The sequence below is a fragment of the Pleurodeles waltl genome, chromosome 4_1 (assembly GCF_031143425.1).
Source record: "Pleurodeles waltl isolate 20211129_DDA chromosome 4_1, aPleWal1.hap1.20221129, whole genome shotgun sequence".
Classification (NCBI taxonomy): Eukaryota; Metazoa; Chordata; class Amphibia; order Caudata; family Salamandridae; genus Pleurodeles; species Pleurodeles waltl.
In genome coordinates this window covers 241,648,702-241,669,175 of record NC_090442.1, presented here as the reverse complement: position 1 = coordinate 241,669,175, position 20,474 = coordinate 241,648,702, and the positions used below count along the sequence as shown (strand labels likewise).

The following is a 20,474-nucleotide window of genomic DNA, read 5'->3' as shown; positions in this document are numbered from 1 at the left end:
GATAGATTAAAAAGGTACTTTCCTAAATTTAAAAGGAATATTTTGGTGGGCATGTTTTGATATCAAGAGTGCCCTGGTCAGTGAGTTGCCCACTGCTTACAAACACAGCAGTTCATCTAGGCTTTTGTGCATTCACTCATCTCCATTATGGCCCATGTATCACAATTTATCTCCTTTAGGTCTAGCACTGGAGTCTGTGAATTGTGTTGGAAGCTTATGTCTGTATACCAACTTCCAGTACCACAATGTGTTAAAATGGATGGAGGGACAGCAACTTTTTTCTTGTCTGTTCATTGTTTCCAATGTATTATACTGCCTTCAGCAATATCAATGTCTATATATATATGTAATAGCATACAAATAATTTAGTATACTCTAGGTCCATAATGCAGAAATCAACATACAACTGATCTAAAAAAAAACAAAAAAAACATGAATGTCAAAATTCCATCACGTTGCAGCCAACGCTACCAATTGAATGATGATTTTATTTTACAAGATACAAATTGCCAACTAATTTAGAAGGAATTAAAGTGCTTCATTTTTACAATACTTTCAAAACCAACCATACCTACATGTCTGAATATACATATGTTACATTATATATACATACACACACAAACACATCCAATATTGTACATTCATTGTTTTACAGACAGGGAAATAGCCACTTTTTTCTTCTATGCACCAAATTGCAGATTTAGACTTTTTCAGCAGAATGAAAAAAACAAAAACACAACATTGACATCTTTTTTTGTTTTGTTTTTTGTTTACAAAAAATTAAGTTCATGTCAACTAGATGTTCACGGCAAGCCTAGGTGCTTTGATAAAAAGTTATGTACATTCACAGACAAAACCCTGGGACGCACTGCTAAGTTTTGTTTTTTCAAAGAAACTTCATCTCACATAAAAAGGCAGATCCATGTCTCTTGCAGACACTTCCATCTAAGAGCCATCAATACACAGAGGCCAACAGAAAATGATTGTGCTATAAACATATTTTTTTCATGAGGACCGCGGGAACACCATTTTTGACAGTATGCGATATGCACAGAGGTGCCCTTTTATTTGGCCAAAGTGAAAACTTAAAGGTCAGATCAACCCAGAAGGAACAATTGGCAGAACAAAGTTGTACAGATGGCTGTGCAGTCAACAGATTTGTAAATCAAATGGTGAAAATTATATGATGACAAGTGAGTGATGCATGTGAGTGAAAGAGCAGTGGATGTCATTAGCTGGTCAGGCAATACAGTAATCTAATAGTGGCACGGCACGTGAGGGGCTGGGCTCAGCTCTTCCCTGACTTCTAGAACAGGGCAAGTCCTGATAAATGCTACTGTGATGCTCTTATCACAGCAAGCGTTTATGACAATGTTGGCACAGTTGGTTAGCATACTTGCAATAATTGGTGGTACAAAATATAAAAAAGGAATGTCAGCAGAGGTCCCAGGGGTTGAATTGCAATACGCTTTTGAGGGCCACTTTATTTCTATTCAATTTTAATATCTGTATACATATGATAGGTTCACTGCCCTGCTGTCTTCCTTCTAATTGGGACACCACTTCTTGTATAACTGTTATTGGTCCCTAGTGATTGTATGAAGATTGCCCAACTGCCCAATGTATATAACAAACAGATAATTTAATCTTAAACATTGACTCTCGCAATTATTCAAGAGTTATTAGCATTTTTAGCATATTCTGATGGCACTTGCACAACGAGTAGAATGTATTGCTTTTCATAAAAGTGATATGTCCATTTCCACTATAACAGTGTTTAAAAAACAATGCAACCTCAACTAAATAATTGCTATGGGACTTTTTCATCCACACCTTTGTTGGAGCCAATTCTAATAGACAGACTTCTTCCTTCTTCCTGCAAACACATTAAATGGTGTCAACTGTACCGTTCTTAACACAGTACATGCCCAAGCCTGCTGAAATCATAATAATATATATGGCCATTTTAAATCACTCTACCTTAGCTAGTAACAGAAAACATATTAATCCTAGTCTATTTAGCATCCACAAAAAATTAGAATGTTGGTGCTTGAGAGCCATCTGTTTTGTATGGAAGCAAAATGGTGCCAGCCTTTCATAAAATGTGCCAAAACGAATGAAACCACAGGTTATACTTATTTCCTACTTGTTGCTCGTATATATAACTATTATTCCTTCTCTGCTAAGCTGAAGCAGCCAAACAGCATCAATAAAATACCGTTTGGTCAATCTCAAAATCTGACAAACACCTTTGTTGAAATTTTGTACTGCATTTTTAGAAACGAAATAAATAAAAGTGCACAAGGGCTGCTTTTTATTCTGTCCAGTCCTACTTTTACAGTAACAGTTCCAGACAAAAGGCCCAGTTGTTTAACAGTAGAATTTATGCTGGCATAGGGACCATATGAGTACCTCTAAGAAACTTGAACAAAGTGTATTAAAAAAGCTGTCTATGTGGCTTCAACAAAACGATCCACACTCCCTCCAAAAAAACAAATTAAAATTTATCTAAAATAATTTTCTTTTAGTAAACAAAGGTGTCAAAAAATAAGCAAACAATATTCTAATTCGTTTTTTGCTTAATACCAGCTAACATAATCGGCTAACACTAATTTTCCATTTATTCAAACTGGACTGACCTTTATCAGATCATTGTAAAGGACATCAGCCTCCAAATATTTGTGCCTGAAGACTACTGTGAGAAGTCACACATTTTTATTATACTCTGTGCTACGTTCATGTTTTTAATTGTCATTTTAAAATACAAAACTGAGAGAAAATATAATTTTAGTTTTTCAATAAATCTGGAGGGACACAGTCAATATGGGACTTACTTTTTCATCTTACTGCATTTTTTACCCCTTGATATAGATATCTGCAAATTGTGTTCAATTCCACAATATGTAAACTGACGCGGTACAGCCTCAGTGATTTGAACCAACACAGAAAAACAAGCAGGCTAAAAATGAACAGTTTCAAAATGACTCGATATCATTATAATTTTTTCACTGAATTCCTGAAATATGTTCAAACCAAGAACACATATTTTTGAGTTTTAATAACTGCGCCATAATAGTTCACAAACATGTGAACACAACTTTCCTAAAAGGCTTAATATACTACAAGATACTTCATAAAGTGCTTCAAGCTTAGGTTTGGTTTTAAAGGACACCTGAAATGGGACATTATTACTTCTCCTACCCCCATTTTTACTTCCCAGATGCAGCTCATACTACACCTGTCCATACAACCACACAATCTGGAATTTTCCCTGGAATCTTTCGGCAAAGATGATAGCTCCTCTTCGGCCACAAAGTTGATCAAAAAAGGAGATTTCAGGAATGCAACAAAATAAGGATCAGACAACGAGCTGTGGGTATGGTTACCTGCATCGGAGGACCGGGGGAATAACTTTTCTACCACATAAAACCTAGCTATACCATCTAAAATGCTTATAAATAACACGGATGTCTCAGCAAAGATGGATGTGGCAGTCAACAAATTGTAAATCTGTAATGCACACCGACTTCACAACATACAGCCACGCAGCCAACCTCTGAATCGTCACGTACCCTAAGCTGCTCCCTGACTGGACAGTGAGTATCAGGGTAACTGGGTGGAATCCAAAGAAACATTTTGTGGGATAAGTCAAATGTTCTGTTGTCAAGGTTTGGAGTTTTAGACATTTTCTATCTAACTGCTACACATAGAAGGTTTGTATGTTAGCTCGGAAACAGTCCCCTGAAGAGTATAGCAAGAGATGTCAAAGTTTAGCTTTGCAATGCAGATTCATGGAGTTCTCCCAAACTGATGTGTGGATCGTTTTGGCACGTTGGTGTCTCCCCTTTTACAGCCAGGCTGATAACCTTTAACCATTTCTGCTTCAGTTCCTCGCTGTCCGCAGCGAAATTGTGCACGGATATCGACTGAGTTAGTCTGAAACTGTGAGACAACTCCGAACTTCTTAGAGCTTCTTCCACAATGTAGCCCACCAAGGGAATGGCTGCCTTAGCTTTAACATCCTAGAAATGAAAACAAAAATGTTTTTTTCAATATTCGGTATTGTTTTTTTAGGACAACAGAGTGACTAATTCAAATTGTAATTTATGCTCAGGGTGCACACATGACTCCTAGCCTTCTTAGGTTATTTACTGAGTAATCCAGATTTTTAAGAAACATTGTATTTACTGTAGTAAGATGGTCCTAACGCTCTCTTTAGCTAAACAATTTAGGAGTTAGATAACCCAGTATAGCACAGCATAACGTTGTGATGTGTACTTTCAGGAGGAAATCGCACCCTTTGTTTACGGATTTATATAAGGGACTCAGACCTGAGTCTAGCAGGTGTGCCTCACCAGTGGGCTAGGTTGACAGCAGTGTGCAAACGGGATTTGAGAATAAGTGATATCTATACACTACCCATCTCCCTTCCACCAAGAGATAGGTTTAAAGTCAAAAGAATCCACTTGACAGGAAAGTATGGAAAGTAACACTAGAATAAATCACTTCAGAGGATACTCCGCCCAAATGTAGTAATATACAGCACATTCAGCAATGGTTTACCAGAAATAAAACATTAAACTACTGAATCAGATAAGACCAGAACTTAACCATAGCTTATATATATATAGGACACAAATAATAACATGCAACAAGTTCAAGATGTAGCAAATACAGCCCTAAATGGGGCATGGGTACAGTTCAGCTACTTGAACAGTTGTTTTGAAGACATCACAAGTTTTTTCATGGACACCTTTATTCACCGTACCTGTCATTAGGAAGATAATACTCCCCTAAACGAACTTGGTAGGCCTTTTACAGGGTATGTTTACTTGATTGTGCTACTGTATTGAGTTGAAGGGCATTTCCAGGTGTGATCACAGGGAAGTACCTTCTCTAAGGTACGAATGAAAATAAATTCAGAACACTGAGCCAAGGCATGTGGAGTGGGCTGGGATTGTTTAAAACAGTGATACAAGGTAAAAGAGGAGACTATTTGAGAAATAAAAAATACAGTCTGTCATAGAATCTTAACATGCACCCAAATCCTTAAAATTATACAGCTTTTAATGTGTTTATGCTGGGCCAATTTAGCTGAGATGAAAGGAAGTTCTCTGCTTGGGGATGGGAAGGCACAGGACATTTACATTTATGCAAGACAAAACAGTGAATGGCTGTTTTGGGAGCAGAGAGCACCGTTGAAGTCCCGTTAGCGAAGATTCAGGCAGGGGATGGGTGAGCGCGGCTATGAAAAACAGTTAAACAGCTTAGGTTGCAAGGAAACGCAGCCTTCTTTAATGATGTTCAGCTCAACCAAACTGGACATAGAACAGGCTTCTGTAGAAATGATACTGTGTTTAAGATCAACATGCACAAAGTGAACTATTTCTTGATAATGCAGGCACTTCTGTAGTCTTTACCAAGAATGACCAATGCACACAAGCCAGGCAGGGCTGAACTCTTTAAAAAAGCCTCTGCATGCATGCCTCTCTCCCTTTTACTGGAATGGCCAGGCATAAGTTCTCCCATCCAGCTGTTCTCTAAAGCCTGAAGTGCTCATGTACACATTTCATAACCTTCTCCAAAACGTCCATAGGTCTCACCACATAGAGAGGCTGGACCTACCAGTTACAAGGAGATTCCCTTTGTGATAATAGCAGCTGCACCGCAACATTCATTGTACGAATTCACTGGCATAGCATTTTCCATGATGAGGGAACATGGCAAAGAAAGGACAGTACAGCTAATGTGTTAGGCAGTTTAACAATGTATTTAACCCTTTTGCTGCTAGGCCTCCAACCTCCAACGCCCCTGCCCCTTCTTCTTTTTGGTATAGTCCGAGCCCTCCTTACATGTAAAAGAGCATTTAAAAACAGCAAGTGTTACACAATGAATGAACAAATAATGCCATGTGAATTAATCATACATAGTTTATGATGCGTTTTAATAACTCAGTCAGTGTATCTACTTTCAACTCCTCCTTACAGAGTGCCTTGCATCAACAGAAGAAGGTGAATCAATGATGAAGAATTTGGTCCAGCATGCAAACATGAGGATAAAATCTAATGTGGATCATTGTTGGGGTGGCTTGTCTCTTACGCCCTTGCAATGGCAAAAAGGCTTGTCAAAATTAGATCCACTATCATCTTCTCTTTCTCAGGCTATCCCTGCCCTCTCACTGACCTTCAGTAACACTGCCTCAAATACTCTCTCATCTCTATTTCTTTTTCCCTCTATAAGTGGTAAAAGGTTTCTGAACAGAGCATAGTCTTGGAGAATTCAATAGTTCGGGATCCATTTATCTGACAAGTTCTCTTCGATTATTACTCATCTGAACAGGTTTTAGTTCCAGGATGTCGAGTAGAATGATGTATTCAATTATATCAAACATGTTGGAAAGGGATTGGCAACATGAGAAGCAAGTATTTGTGGGATGACTGCTAAGGAACATTTTATTACTGTGGAAGATGCTATAGCTGGACTTAGTGGTATCTACAAAAGAAGTGTTTTTTCCTCCAGATGTATTAGACCATTGGATAGAGACAACTTTTTCAGTGATCTTACACATGATTGGTGCGCTCAATGCTATCAGAAAATATTCTGTTTTAAAAGGGTTCTCTCTGCCTGTCTCACAGCTCAATGAAGATAGACTGTTTTAAGAAGAGACTGGATGTGTGTATGGGTATGAGCAAGGATGAAGGTGCCTGAGAGGAGATTTTGACATAGGCTGAGGTGACAGGAGTGAAGTTAGTAAATGAAGAGTAGATTGATGGTGGCATACCAATGTGGCATAGAACAGTCAGAGATATGTGGATGGTCAAGTGGGTTGATGACATCTGAGTGATCCCATTTAGAGGTGTGAATTTTGTAACGGCCTTCACTTAGGTGGAAGTGATTCTGCAAGCATTTAAGATGGGTTGATAGACTTTGACAATACCTTTCTTACATATTGTTCTGCAGAGTACTGCAAGAATGAGCAAAGGCTTACTTGTTCAGTCTTGCGGTCTAAATTGAACAATCTTCATTCAGTGCTAAGATTGAATGTTTGACGGCAATACATCTGCCCTTTACTACAAAGAGTATTGACAGTCCGACAACTAGGATATACTCATCCAGTTTGGAAGAGACACAAGTAATCAATTTAGCTTGCATCCCTTCACTTATTCTCTTCCTATATACACAGTTTTTGTATGATGCCATATTACACTGAATAGTGGCATTAATAGTTCAAATACATAAGTGTAAGCATTGATTAAATTTAATCCACACAAATGTTATCTCTTGGAATACACAACAGAAATCAAACACCTTATGCAGGAAAACTATTACTTTGGTTTGTGAGTTTGATCACTGAATAAACATTACATGCTGCCTCTCAGCAGAATTATTTGCATAACCACCCTCAGGGGTGGTGGTGAACCAGCCATTAAACATTGTGGTGCTTAAGCTGCAGAATATTCTTCAATTACTAAGGTTCTTTAAAGCTATTCCTTCTTTTCCTATTAAAATACCATAAACTTATTGTAAAAAGGAAACACTTCACAGCCTAACCATGTGTCCTGGGAACATTTTTGTTTTTTATTTCTAGAATGACAACATCTGCTTCGTTACCTGCTGTGCACCGTACAAGTACAGTACGAGGGAGTCGTTTTCAGGAATGACACACCATACTTTCTGCCAGGGCTTAGATTTCTCATTATACTGGAGAAAGCCACAGATTATGCTGTTTTTAGAGATTTCAGCTGCCTCAACCTATGGGGAAACAAAAGTAAAGTATCTTAAGAGCAGACACACTAGACCTGTACAGCAGTAACCAAGAAAAACGTCAATTTGGCCACATGGCATGAAGTACGCTCACATATTTCGTCCAATAAAATTTTAAGGATTCATTATAAAATAACGTATGCTACATGTTTGCACTTTGTGACAAACAAAAAACAGGGGTGTGACCATGAGAGAAAATACTCATCTGCTCTTCACTCAAAACATTAGGCATGACCCAAAAGAAACATTGCAGTAACTCTGATACCATCTTTGTTGTCTCTGGGAAGACTGTCCCTTACATACAGAGGTAACTTTTCACTTTATTACTCTGAACTCGGCTACTTAGTACTGTCCCCTCTTAGCAAGCCAAGTGATTCTGGCATAAGGACAGGAGATATGGGAGATTATGCAGCAAAGTCCAGGAGCTTTTGGCTCCTAACTGAAAATCTCACAGGAAAGGCAGTCTACAGAGGACGCAAGTAGTCAAACTAGGCATGTCACTGGGCATGTTATTAGTGCAAGCATGGTAAGGACAACTCCTCTCAGCATTCCTCCCTCAGTCAGAGCAATGACAGGGCTGAGCCCCTGGGGTTTGTCATCTCTCTTGAACACCTGTATCTTGTAGCTCCCAGAACATCTGCCCTTTAATGGAATGAGGGAGTAACCAGGCAACCAAAATATGCACAGTGCACAATGTATCAGTGACGCAGAGAATGGGTGTGAGGGAGGGTGAGGGTGAGTGAGAAAGAAAGAGAAAAACTATGCGGAGGAATTGCCTGCAACGTTCGTAGACAGATGAAATGGCGGTCTTAGTGGGAAGTGGGATAAGAGGCATGGATTTAAAAACTCAAAAATGGCATTGCTGTCATAAAAGTCAACTATATGACATAACCTTCCCTCAGATACCTTAATGTGGGTGTTTCACTCTTGATCTACTTTGAAACTGAAAGACCAAAAATAAGAAATGTGCTAAGATTCACATCAATGAATTTTGTTTATTAATGAAGAGTAACCGAAGTTAAAATGTAACCCTAAAAAAGTGAAACCCTACCACTCTGCAAACCTCATGTCTGCTGATGGTTGAACTTGATTAAAGCAGTTTAATTGAAGAATAAAGTATTGTTGGACATAATGCATTCAACCCATATTAGCACAAAACCAGAGTTCAAAAGGACCGTTTCATTGGATGTTTTGTGCCCCATGAAGAAATATACACACAACGCATAACAATGTTTGTTCAAGTCCTTTATCGTTACAGAGATAGGTGTGTAAGCATATATTCCTAAATCATGAACTAAACATACAGATATTCACACCACGCAACTTAAATCTGATCTGACTGTAGCCTTCCCAAAAATATTTAGGATGCTATGCTGGGCCTAGTAATTGCCAAATCATACCACATTCCCATCCATAACTGTGTTCAAGATGCCTCTTCTGACCCCTATCCTATTCATTGTAGTTTTCTTGACTTATCTATGTTTATGTGAACCAAGAACATGAGAGACATGAAAGGTATTAACTGCCTTGTTGTATGTCAAAGCTTTTCACATGTAATATTTGCAGTGGAGTTTGCACCAACAAACAAATGTTAAAAATCAACAGTGTTTGCACTGGTGGGGATTAAGTCTAAGGCCTAAGTGCAGAATACAATCTCTAGCACTCATAAACCATTAAAATATGGAATTAGATGTGTTTAGGCCATAATTACAAAAGCTCAAATGTAACTGTCAAAGCTACATTTATCCGGCACCGGTATAGCACAGTGAAGCATTCATTATTACTTCATTGATTGAATAACGTCTCTTACCACTAGATAGCCCTTTTTTTTCTTTTCTTCGTTGCCCATGGAGCCAGTAGTTAAGAAATGATGGCAATCTTTGCAAACTCTGCCCATTTTGTTGCCGTCGTACTCAAGTGCAGCCTTGTAATCGGAACATTTCGAACAAACAACCTCAAATAAAACAAAAATACGATGTGAAAAATGCAGATTGATTTATGGAAGACAGATTACAACATATTGCTTGTTTGTGTTGCCCCCCTGAGTGAGACATAGCTCACTGCACTGCTTAGCGGTCTCTGGTAGGTAGAAACTTCTATAAGTCCAAAAACACTGGCATTTAGCAAACCTCTAAAAAATACTACTTTGGAGGCTTTCTTCACAGGTTGCCGCCAGACACGGATGATACTAACAGGAAAATGTTTCCAGCATGTTTACATTTTTGTTCTGTGATTAAAGCAGAACAAAGTAGGGGCTTCCACCTTTACATCTCACTAATCTACATAATTCAAATTTGCTAATAATCCAAATACGTTATGTGGGAAAACTTGCTACAGTCAGTTACAAACAACAATTTTTTCAGATTTCCACCATGTCGCGCAGTTGACAGTATGAACAACATCCAGCTAAAGATGCCCACTTTTTAAAATGTTCAATTTGAAGCAGAAATATTATGAAGCAACAATGAACCTGTCGACTGTTCCAGACCCTGTATGTCACCACAGAGTGTGAATTCAGAATGGATTCAACATTATATAAAACAATGTCACTATTGGGTGTGGATAATGTAAGCATTCCATTTCCTAGGAACATGCTACAAGGGGTCCTGGGATTGCAACGGAGTCAACTACTGTCTAAGATCCTAGTGACAAAAAGGTAACATCCGTGGTTGGTAGGGTTAATCCTTGTGGGTGGAAATGAGATATACAATAACCCCGTCTTTAGGGCTACACCCCACAGAGTCTTACATAAATCCAAATACATTTTTAATACTAAACTTAGTGGGAGTTCTAAAACTCTCTTCCAACAGAAAATAGGGCCTGTTTTGCATTTGCAGACGGAGGAAGATCAATGCAAACTCCTGCCGAGGGGAGACTAGCAAGCACCCTGGAAGGAGGTGGAATGGGTCTTACAGAAGAAGGCAGGACCAGGAAATGCATCTGACCAACGAGCGTGGAAGGAAGGGCAGCAGAAGCACTGCTTACATTTTCCAGCAAAGTGAAGAACTCCTGGGGAAGGAAAATGGTTTTCCCAGGGTTTAAAGGGGGGTTTAGTCGAAGGCAGGTAAACAGACTAAAGTAGGAAGAACCGGTAGTTAATTTCTCATTATTTGTTACAGGCAAGTGGGTTTAACCGGGAAGAGAGACAGGCTGGAGTTTGAAGGAACTGGTGTTAAGTCCTGCTTATTTTTCACAGGAAACTAGCCGAAACCGATACAAAGAAATATATAGTATCTACAAACAAGGACATCTGCTGTGTGAAGTGGAAGTAAACCTAAGAAAATAATTCATAGAGAATTCAATTTTGGTTTTGAAACAATAAAGATACTATAAAGAATGTTATGTTGTTATAGTTACCCAGTGTTGTGAAAAAAACATCTGTGGAAAAATAACTGGCATCTCTAAAAGAGAAGGAAATCAGCTAGAGTAGTACATTTATTTGTATAAGAATAAACTTTTCTTTTGGTCTCAAATCCTATTTTGTCCTTTGTGATCTTTACAATGCACAATGCATTTAAGAATATACAGGGTAATGTAACCATTGGGTGTGAACCCCGAGTGTATAGAACATTGTATTTGTTACCGTTACCACTGGGTGTAAATGCAGAATGTATACAACTAATACCAACCTCACAATTTCCTGTCTATTACAGGAGTAAGGAATCATCAAGTGGGAAAAGTAGGATAGAGCAGGTTTTCATCTTTCTCAGTGGTAAATCAAAGGAGGGAATGAGGAGCACCAATACATGAACAGAATTCCCTGAACCGCTACCAGAATCACTGACCAGGATTTGTTTTGCTAGAAAGATATTTCTCAACTAACAGTTTGGTTTTACAAAGGTTTACAGTATTATGATTCAGTCCATTCGATCCCCATAACAAAGAGCAATACAATAAAATAAAGATATTTTTGGTTTACTGTTAACTGACATTACACACCCATGATGCACATAAGCATTTTTCATTCCGCTCTAAGGAAAAGGTCGCCATCAAAGGTTTGCTTTACCTTATAGCACATTGATATATTGAGATTAAAATATAGGGGCTTTATTGAAAAACAAAACTTGATGATGCTCCCTTTTTAGCCCTTTCCAAATGTCTGATGGAATTAAAAACACAGCAAAAACAACTCATATTGTTTATAGAAGATAAAGTTTTTCAGGAAAAGGACAGCCCTCCATAAAAGAATATTCACAGATTTTATGCCAAACAATTTAAGAAGGGATTTTATTTTTAAAAAGTAGCTCTAATTCCAGCAGCTTTGATAATAAGTAACCTTTGCATATATTCAACTAGATGATGTACTGGATGAGAGAAAAGATAGTGAAATCCTGTTTTTTTGTGACCATGTGTTAACAGAATTTACAGTGTAAATCCATGGTAGTTTCAAACGTAGTACACTTACATTAAAGCATTTCTGAAATGTGACTGTGAGACATTTTGGTCAGAAACTAATCTTAGTACCGTCTGTGTCTGGCCTCCTGGCAGTTTTACTGCCTTCTGGGTGAGTTTGACGGGCTGAGTGGTTGTCATGTACAGAGCTGCATTGTTCTGCTGACCTCACGCAGACAAGCAGGAACCTGTGATGCTGCAATAGAATGTTTCATAAACCGTGACTCTTGCTTACCACACTGCTAATTAGCAACCGCCTATATAGTACGATGCAGCGTATTCATGTGAAGGCACGCTATAAACATTCAACACCTTCATAGAAAATTAACATACAGCGGAAAATGACTGTCTAGTTTCAATGCTTCTCAATGGAGAAATAACAAGAAAAGCCAAAAGACAAGGCAATGTTTGGTAGCTGCAGGTCATTTGTGGTGTGAAATGGATCAACATTTCCTTTCAAAACCACTCAGAAAACAACTGTTATAATAAGATGTCTGAGTGCAGAGGTTCTAAGCTTCCATAAACACATCTTGTAGCACTTGAGATACCCAGGCGTTGCTAACCTTTAATGAGCTACACACAGAGGGTTATGTCACAAATATTGGAGTGCAATACACTTGATGCAATCTGGGACAAAATGTCCCTCAATTACTACCTTCCTAAGTTATAAGGAGTATCCAGCTCTTGAAGTATGGTGTGTTCTACTGATTAGCAGGACAAGCAGTGGCATCACAGAAAGATGTTGGTCTGGCAGACAAGGTACCAGGTCTTTCTATAGTCAAAGCCAGAATAGAGAAAGTGTTTTTTTTGCGTGCTCAAAATGGGTACTGCATTAACATATATCTTTAACTTGCAAGGTAAAGGAAATAGAAATTTAACAAATCTCGTCTACTCACTTGGTGCTGGCTGCTTATAGGGCTACTTGTTGTGAAACTGTGACAACTATCCCAGTGGTTTAGGCTTCTCAGTTTTTTAAAATTATATTTCTGAATGATGCACACTATTTGATAGATACATCTAGTTGCAGATTCCTTACCTTAGAACTTTCCCAGGCATCAGTCTGGCTACGGAGATTTTTCTCGAGCTGTACCCCTGAGCTCCCTGTCCATCGTCAACATCGTCTGTGAAGGACATGACGTTGCAGGTCCTATATAGGCATCACACTAGCGTGCTGACTTCCGTTCTTTTCTTTCTGCACAAGACAGTGCTGATCCAAAGAAACAGCTACCCCTCAGTCACCTTTTGGCTGGTCTTCTTTTTTTTTTTGGGTGGGGGGGGGGGGGGGGGGGGGGGGGGGGGAGGAATTTTGTCAAAACTTATGACCGGGTTCAAGCCCTGTGGATCTTGCCATCGGGCAATGTCTGTGACGGATCGGCACCTTGTATGCCTTTGGTGTTTGGAGTGTGACCACAACCCAAAGTAGTGCTTCGAGTGCCGTGCCATAAATCTGAATGCTTTGAGGGAGCGGTCCCTAAAGCTGATGGTGGCCCAGCGTTTGGCTCTGCATAAGTCCGGGTCAAGAGGAAGGTGTTGGGATTCATCATGGAACCCCCCGTTCGTCATCCCACTTCAAGTCCTCAAGGACGATCGGGTAAGTCGAAGCATAAGAAGAAGTCGAAGAAAGCGAAACATTCTTTGACTTCACCTCCTCCGTCTGGCCGAAAAGACGAGGGAGTGTGGTCGATCTAGACCTCTATATGAGGAGCGTGGGCTGACTCCGCACCTCCCACGATTTTCCGGAGCGACCCCTGCCCAACTAAAGAAGTTATATGAGGCAATGCGCCTCATTTTTGGGCACTCCGACACTGCTGATGCGCCTTTGGGTCCCATGGAGTTAAAAGGGGCCCCTTCGGGTTCCTCGCCTGCGGCTTCAGCCTTGGCTCTAAGGGGCACCCATGGATCCATTACTGGACCCAGACTGGCCGTACCATCTTGACCTTCTCTGGCGCTGGTCCCGAAAGTCAATGCTCCCTGTACTGCCCCTGCCCCCGGGCAGTGCCACCCCGATCCTCATTGCCAAATCTGACACAGAGCTGGATGGGCATTGTACGTCTCCGATTCCAGCACTGACAGGGTCCTTGCCTCCTATGTCAGATCCTGAGCCTTATGCCTATCGTGAGGAATGGGGGGGGTCACTGGACCCTTTGGAATACAAGCTCCAAGACCCCATTGACTGGCATACATCTGGGTAAAGCCTTTGGACTGGATACCTCCTCACATACTGGCATGCTCTCTTCCCCCCACCGTGGCTACGGAGGAGGGGCCTTCATATTCAATGGTGGTGCGGAGAGCAGCTGAGGTTCTGGACCTTGAGCTGTCTTCGGTGGCAGTCAGGATTAACCTCCTGACAGAGGTGCTTCAGGCTGGGACTTCATCTTTTGAACCCCTGCTTCCCTTTAATGAAGCTCTTGTGGATGTCCAACTGGATACCTGGTATAAACCCAGCACAGGGGCTCTTTCGAACAAAAGAACTGCTCACTGACATCACCCTGCATTAGTAACCCAGGGTTCCTTATGCAGCGCCTCACTCCTGAGAACTTGGTTACCCAAGCCTCCACTTCCCTGGGGGCTTTCCCTCCTGCACCCCCAGATAGGGAATCCAAGAAGTTGGACACACTTGGAAAGAAGATGTTTACTTCCGCCAGCCTGGCATTGCGGTCCGTGAACAACGCATGCTTTTTGGGCTGTTATTCTCACACGCTGTGGAATCCGGTTGTGCAAGTGCTGCCACAGGTCCCGGTGGAGTCCCGGGCTGTACTTTCCCAAGCAGCTGCTGATGGGAGAGATGCAGCCAAGTTCACGATTCAATGTGAACTGGACACAACTGACTTACCGGGCACATCAGTTGCTTCGAAGGTGGCCTTGAAGCACCACGCCTGGTTAAGGATGTCTGGCTTTTCGGAGGATGTCCAGGCTAATCTTGTGGGCATGCCCTTTGATGGCACTCGTCTCTTCAGAAAGAAAGCAGCCACAGCACTCAAGCGATTCTAGGATTCTTGTTGTATGGCTAAGTCTTTGGCCCTAACAGCAGCCCCTCGTCTGCTTTTTGCCCCTTTCGTGGCTACGAAAGGGGTACCCAACCAAATCCATTTCCATCCAGCCCCGCATGCTGCCAAGCCTCTGCATGGACGGGGCCCACCATCCTCGTGGATCAAGGAGCCAACGGTCTGGTAGGTCCGATGCCCCACTCTGAGGCTCCCTCCAAACTTTCCATGTTAGAGATTCCCCACCAGGGTCTAGGAGGAGGCAGGATACGCCATCACCTGCTCCACTGGCAGCCCATCACGTCAGATGGGTGGGTTTTGCAGATAGTCCAAGGGGGCTACTCCCTCCCCTTAGACACTACCCCTCCCATCCATGCTGCCACCCTACGACGAGGTGAAGGAGGATCACTTGGCACTTGTCTGAGAGGAAGTTAAGGTTATCTTGGCCAAGGGAGCCAAAGAGAGGATTCTTGTGCCAGAAGTAGGTTGTGTTTGTTATTCCTGCTACTTTCTGGTGCGCAAAAAGGACAAGGGCCTTCGTCCTATCCTAGACCTTTGGTCCCGGAATCTGTTTCTCAAGAAGGAGCAGTTCAAAATGGTCACCCTGGCACAGGTTCTATCTGCCCTGGACCCAGGAGACTGGATGGTAGTGTTGGACTCGCAGGAGATATACTTCCATATCATCATCCTGCCTGCCCACAGATATTACCTACAGTTCACGGTAGGCCAGATCATGGGTTTCAGTCTTCCCTTATCTCAACAACTGGCTGTTGAACGCGGGCTTGCCTCAGGCTGTCATCTCCTAACTCCAGACTACGGCAGAACTCCTGTATACGCTGGGGTTCACTATAAACGTGCCAAAGTCACACCAGACTCCCTCTTGGATGCTCTCTTTCATCAGAGCTGTTCTGGACACAGTGCAGTTTTGGGCTTATCCTACCGAACGGCGTGTCCAGAATATTCAGGATATGATAACAATGTTCAGCCTCCATCCTGGATTTTGGTGATAATAACTATGAGGCTGCTGGGCCTCTTGGCCTCCTGCATCCTGGTGGTTCAACATCTGGCAGGCTCTCTAAATGCCAGAGTGGACAAACTCAGCAGACAATGCTTAGTCAATCATAAATGGTGTCTCCATACAGAGGGGACGTAAGATTTCTTTCAGCAGTAGGGGGAGCCTTGGTTAGATCTGTTTGCCTCCACAGAGAACGCACAATGTCAGCAGTATTGCGCATTGGAGTTTTCAAGGCAGCAATCGCTCGACAATGCTTTTTGGCTCTCAAGTGGAACTCAGGGCACCTGTATGCCTTTCTGCCTATACCACTTCAGCCCAGAGTTCTAAAGAAGATCAACAATGCCGGGTCCAAGTAATCCTTGTGGCCTGGACTGAGCACAAAGTCTTGTATCCCGGGCTACTGAGCATGGCCATCGATCCTCCGATCAAACTGCCGCTTCAAGAGGATCTTCAGCCACAGCAGCAGGGGAGGGTTCTCCACCCGAACCTATGCAGTCTCTGCCTTCTTGCGTGGAGATTGAGTGGTGGCTGTTGACAGCTTTTGACCTTCCGCCCTTAATCTGTAATGTAATGCTGGCAGTCAGGCGTCCCCTCACCAAAACAGTATACTCCTGTTGTTGGAAGATATTTGTGGCATGGTGAACAGACATGTCTGTTGACCCCATTCTGTCCCTCTTTCTGAGGTTTTTGTTGTTTATCCTTTCTCTGGCCCAGCAGGGCTCTGCTACGGGAACTCTCAAAGGTTATCTGTCTGCCACCTCTGATTTTTGGCAGTTGCCTGATCAACATTCCTTGTTTCCAATTGTAAATAGGTTCCTTAAAGGCCTTACTCATATGTTTCCTCCTTCTCCATTCATTATGCTCCAATGGGATTTGAATGATTTTTAAATTTTCTGATGTGTGCTCCTTTTGAGACACTCCACAATTGTCCTCTCAGGCTTCTCACTCTGAGAAAAGCCTTCCTTGTGGCCATTACATCTGCTAGCAGGGTGAGTGAGCTGCAGGCGTTGTCATCTAAGCCACCCTACCTTTCCATCTATCCTGACAAAGTGATGCTTTTTACTAGAGCCTCCTTTCTGACAAAAAAGGTTATGCCCTTCCATGTAGGCCAATCTATCACCGTGCCTATTTTTTATGCACCCCCGCATCCTTCTAAGGAAGAGGAGAGACTCCACCCCCTGGACCCAAAAATAGCATTGGTGTTCTACCTTGATCGTACCAAAGAGTTCCGGGTGGATGATCAACTTTTTGTTGGTTATGTGGGTGTGAAAGTAAGGTTGGGCAGTGCAGAAGAGAACAATCTCCAGATGGGTTGTACTCTGCATGAAAATGTTCTACACACTGGCTAAGAAGCAACTCCCTGAGGGCTTGCATGCTTATTCTACTGGAGCTAAAGCTGCAACCACTGCGTTAAAATGCAGTTAAAATGCGGAGTTGCAGTCCTTGGCATCTGTCACGAGGCAATGTAGGAATGTCTGCACAAGTTACTTACCTTCGGTAATGCCTTATCTGGTAGAGACAATATCTAGTTGCAGATTCCTTACCGACCCACCCATACTCCCTGCTCTGCAAACAGATTTCTAGGGACAGGAACTCCCTTTCAGAGCCCTGGTTTTGACACACCAGTGGCAGTGTTCTTCATGGCTCTGCGCTTCTGGCTTTCTTTGTGAAAAGAAACTGACATCAGCACACCAGGGTAGCTCTTTTATAGGACCCGCAACATATCCAGCATGGACGACGGAGGCACAGCCAATCTACGCCACCTAAAGGCGTGCAGGGGTACTGCTCGAGAAAAATCTCCAGATCCAGACTGATGCATGGGGAAATCTAAGGTAAGGAATCTGCAACTAGATATTGTCTGTACCAGAAAAGGCATTACTGAAGGCAAGTAAAACTTGTCCGTCTGCTATTCCAGGATTTCAAAGTACACAGAGACTCTTCAATATTTGGCTAATTAAAACATTAGATCTTTATATTTGGCAATGGTGCATACAGTATTTTATTTGTTTACTAGGTTATTAGTGTCTAGTTATCCCATTATGTAACCAATGCATTTTTGGTAGGGGTAATTGTATGGATAACATCTACATTATGTATCAATCTATTTCTGGGAGCATGGTGTATTAGAGAAAACAAGTACAGGTTTTGCCAAGCTCACACAATTCATTTAGTTTGTATTTAGCCACATTTATAAAATGTTACATTATCTCTCTACGAGTCTCTTAGTGCTCTTCACTGGACATTGACTAGTTAGATCAGGGTTGCAGGACAGATTACTCAATAGATCACAGGCCTAAGATCTTGCCAGAATATTTTTAGCTTTTTAACTTTTTCCTAAACCTACTCAATATTCAGGCTACTGCTCTGAAAGCTCTTTCACCAAACATATTGCTTTTGCTTTTTGGGATGGCAAATAGGGCCAAAGATTGATATCATCGATTTGGAAAGGGGACATACTTTACAAATTCCTCTTTCAAAAAAGAGGGGTCATTATTGTTGTAGCTCTTGTAAATCATTAGTTCTGCTTATATAACAGGAAACAAGCGTATCTTGGCAGATAGGGAGAGGCACTCTCAAACATCTGTAGATTGAAAATGTACTTCACAGTGGGATTCTGAATCACCTGTAGCTAATTCATTCTGTTTTTGGGAAGCCCCAGGTAGATTTCATGGCAGAAGTCCAATCTGGACTGCACAGAAAACACATTCACAATTATGATCCTCAGAGAAAGACAGACAGGGAAAATACAAGTTTTGAAATATGGAGACTGAAATGCCAAGCATTTGTCATCACACAAGTCTGGGCAATAAAGTCCAAATTTGTCAATTAGAATTACTAAGTTCCTGACCACCATTACTGGAGTGGGGCAGCTGTAGTAAGTGGCTTTCCACCGGGATAATAAGTGTGTTGGATGGGGATGTGTTCAGTTTTAAGACGATCATAGCCATCTATCCCTTTAAAGCATCCAATACCCTTGAAAGCCCGTCACTAAGGAGGACTCGATTTTGCCTAAGGTTAACCACTGCTTGTGTATCGTGTACACCTATATAGGGGAAACATGAAACTCAGGTAACGAGTTGCCAAAGGCCATAGGTTGAGGTTTAATGAAATCAGAGAAAGAGTGGAACACTCCATTTGATCTCCTTGGGCTCGGACCTATAAAGACCCAGTTAAAACACTTGCTTGTGATCAACCAGGAGGGATAAAAACAAGTAAAGGGCCAGGGCCTTAAGCCTAAGCCCCACATCACATAGCTGATGGATCAAGACTTGGTGATCAATAGTACCAAAGAAAACTGAAAAATCTCATTAAAAAACACTTTTTAATCACCTTTGCCTTGCAACATTCTGATATTGTCTGCTATGGAAGTAGCCACTAGCTTCAACCCTAATTCTGGGCAAAATCCAGCTTGGGATTCATCCAAGAGGCTATTACACTACATATACCGATTCAGTTCTATTGTGACCACTGTTTTAAGGAACTAACAACCACATTAAACGAACACTAAAGCACACTATATAAAATCATCAGTTAAATTTAACATCAAGACCTGATTTTAATCCCACCAGATTTTTAAAGGTTTTTATTCAACAAAGACAGCTGGCTCAAAAACTTTTTTCTGCAACCAGCTGTCCTCCTATGTTCAAATGTAGACAGTGGAAAATAAGCAGGAGACAGGCGTGAGGAATCTGTTGACTTCCAGAATGGCTGTGTACATGTGTTTTTCCAGTGAGTTACAGTTCATTTAAATGCTTAGCTGACCGAGTAGGTGGTTGCCATTAGGCATGCACTTCAGTTATATCATAAATAGTATATGTTTAAAAAAAAAAAAAAAAAACACAAAGTGTAATATCAAATTCCGTAAACATATAGTGAGTGTTTTATATGGTCTTGCAATACTACTGCTTGGTAGACATAATTTACATACATTATTAGTATTTAATACCCATGTACCATATTGAAGCCTTTAAATTATATATGAGAAGGTACGAAAATGTCCTTTCAAATGTTTACACATTTAAAATTAGAAATAAACTAATGCTTACAGCTTTTGTACACTAGCATATCCTAGCAATGTGTGTAAATTGTTCTCACAGCCTGGTTTGGTGTTTATATTGAGTAGTGTACCATCTTGTAACCACTGCTCATACGTTAGCACACTATCAGTGATATGGAGCTACATGGAATGCACATTGATTCTTCTATGTCAAGTTTTTCCCTTTCATCTATAACACAGCATTAGCATACTGACCTTCAGTGCTTTTTGGCAAGTGAGTCAGTGAGCTGGTGGAGTACATGTCAGTACAGCGTTCACCTCA

At 41.3% G+C, this 20,474-nt stretch overlaps 1 protein-coding gene across 6 annotated transcripts in view; it reads right to left on the bottom strand.

Annotated features, from left to right (window-relative positions):
• Positions 1-468: 468 nt before the first annotated feature.
• The window catches only part of FGD4 (FYVE, RhoGEF and PH domain containing 4), a 514,720-nt gene continuing 494,714 nt past the window's right edge, over positions 469-20,474 (bottom strand). For all 6 annotated transcript variants that reach the window (XM_069228222.1, XM_069228225.1, XM_069228227.1 and 3 more), the window contains exons 15-17: positions 9,575-9,718; positions 7,612-7,752; positions 469-4,022 (exon numbers count right to left, since the gene is read on the bottom strand). In XM_069228222.1, coding sequence (XP_069084323.1) covers positions 3,771-4,022; positions 7,612-7,752; positions 9,575-9,718 — 537 coding nt within the window. In that variant the 3' untranslated portion in view covers positions 469-3,770. The remainder of the gene's footprint in view (positions 4,023-7,611; positions 7,753-9,574; positions 9,719-20,474) is intronic.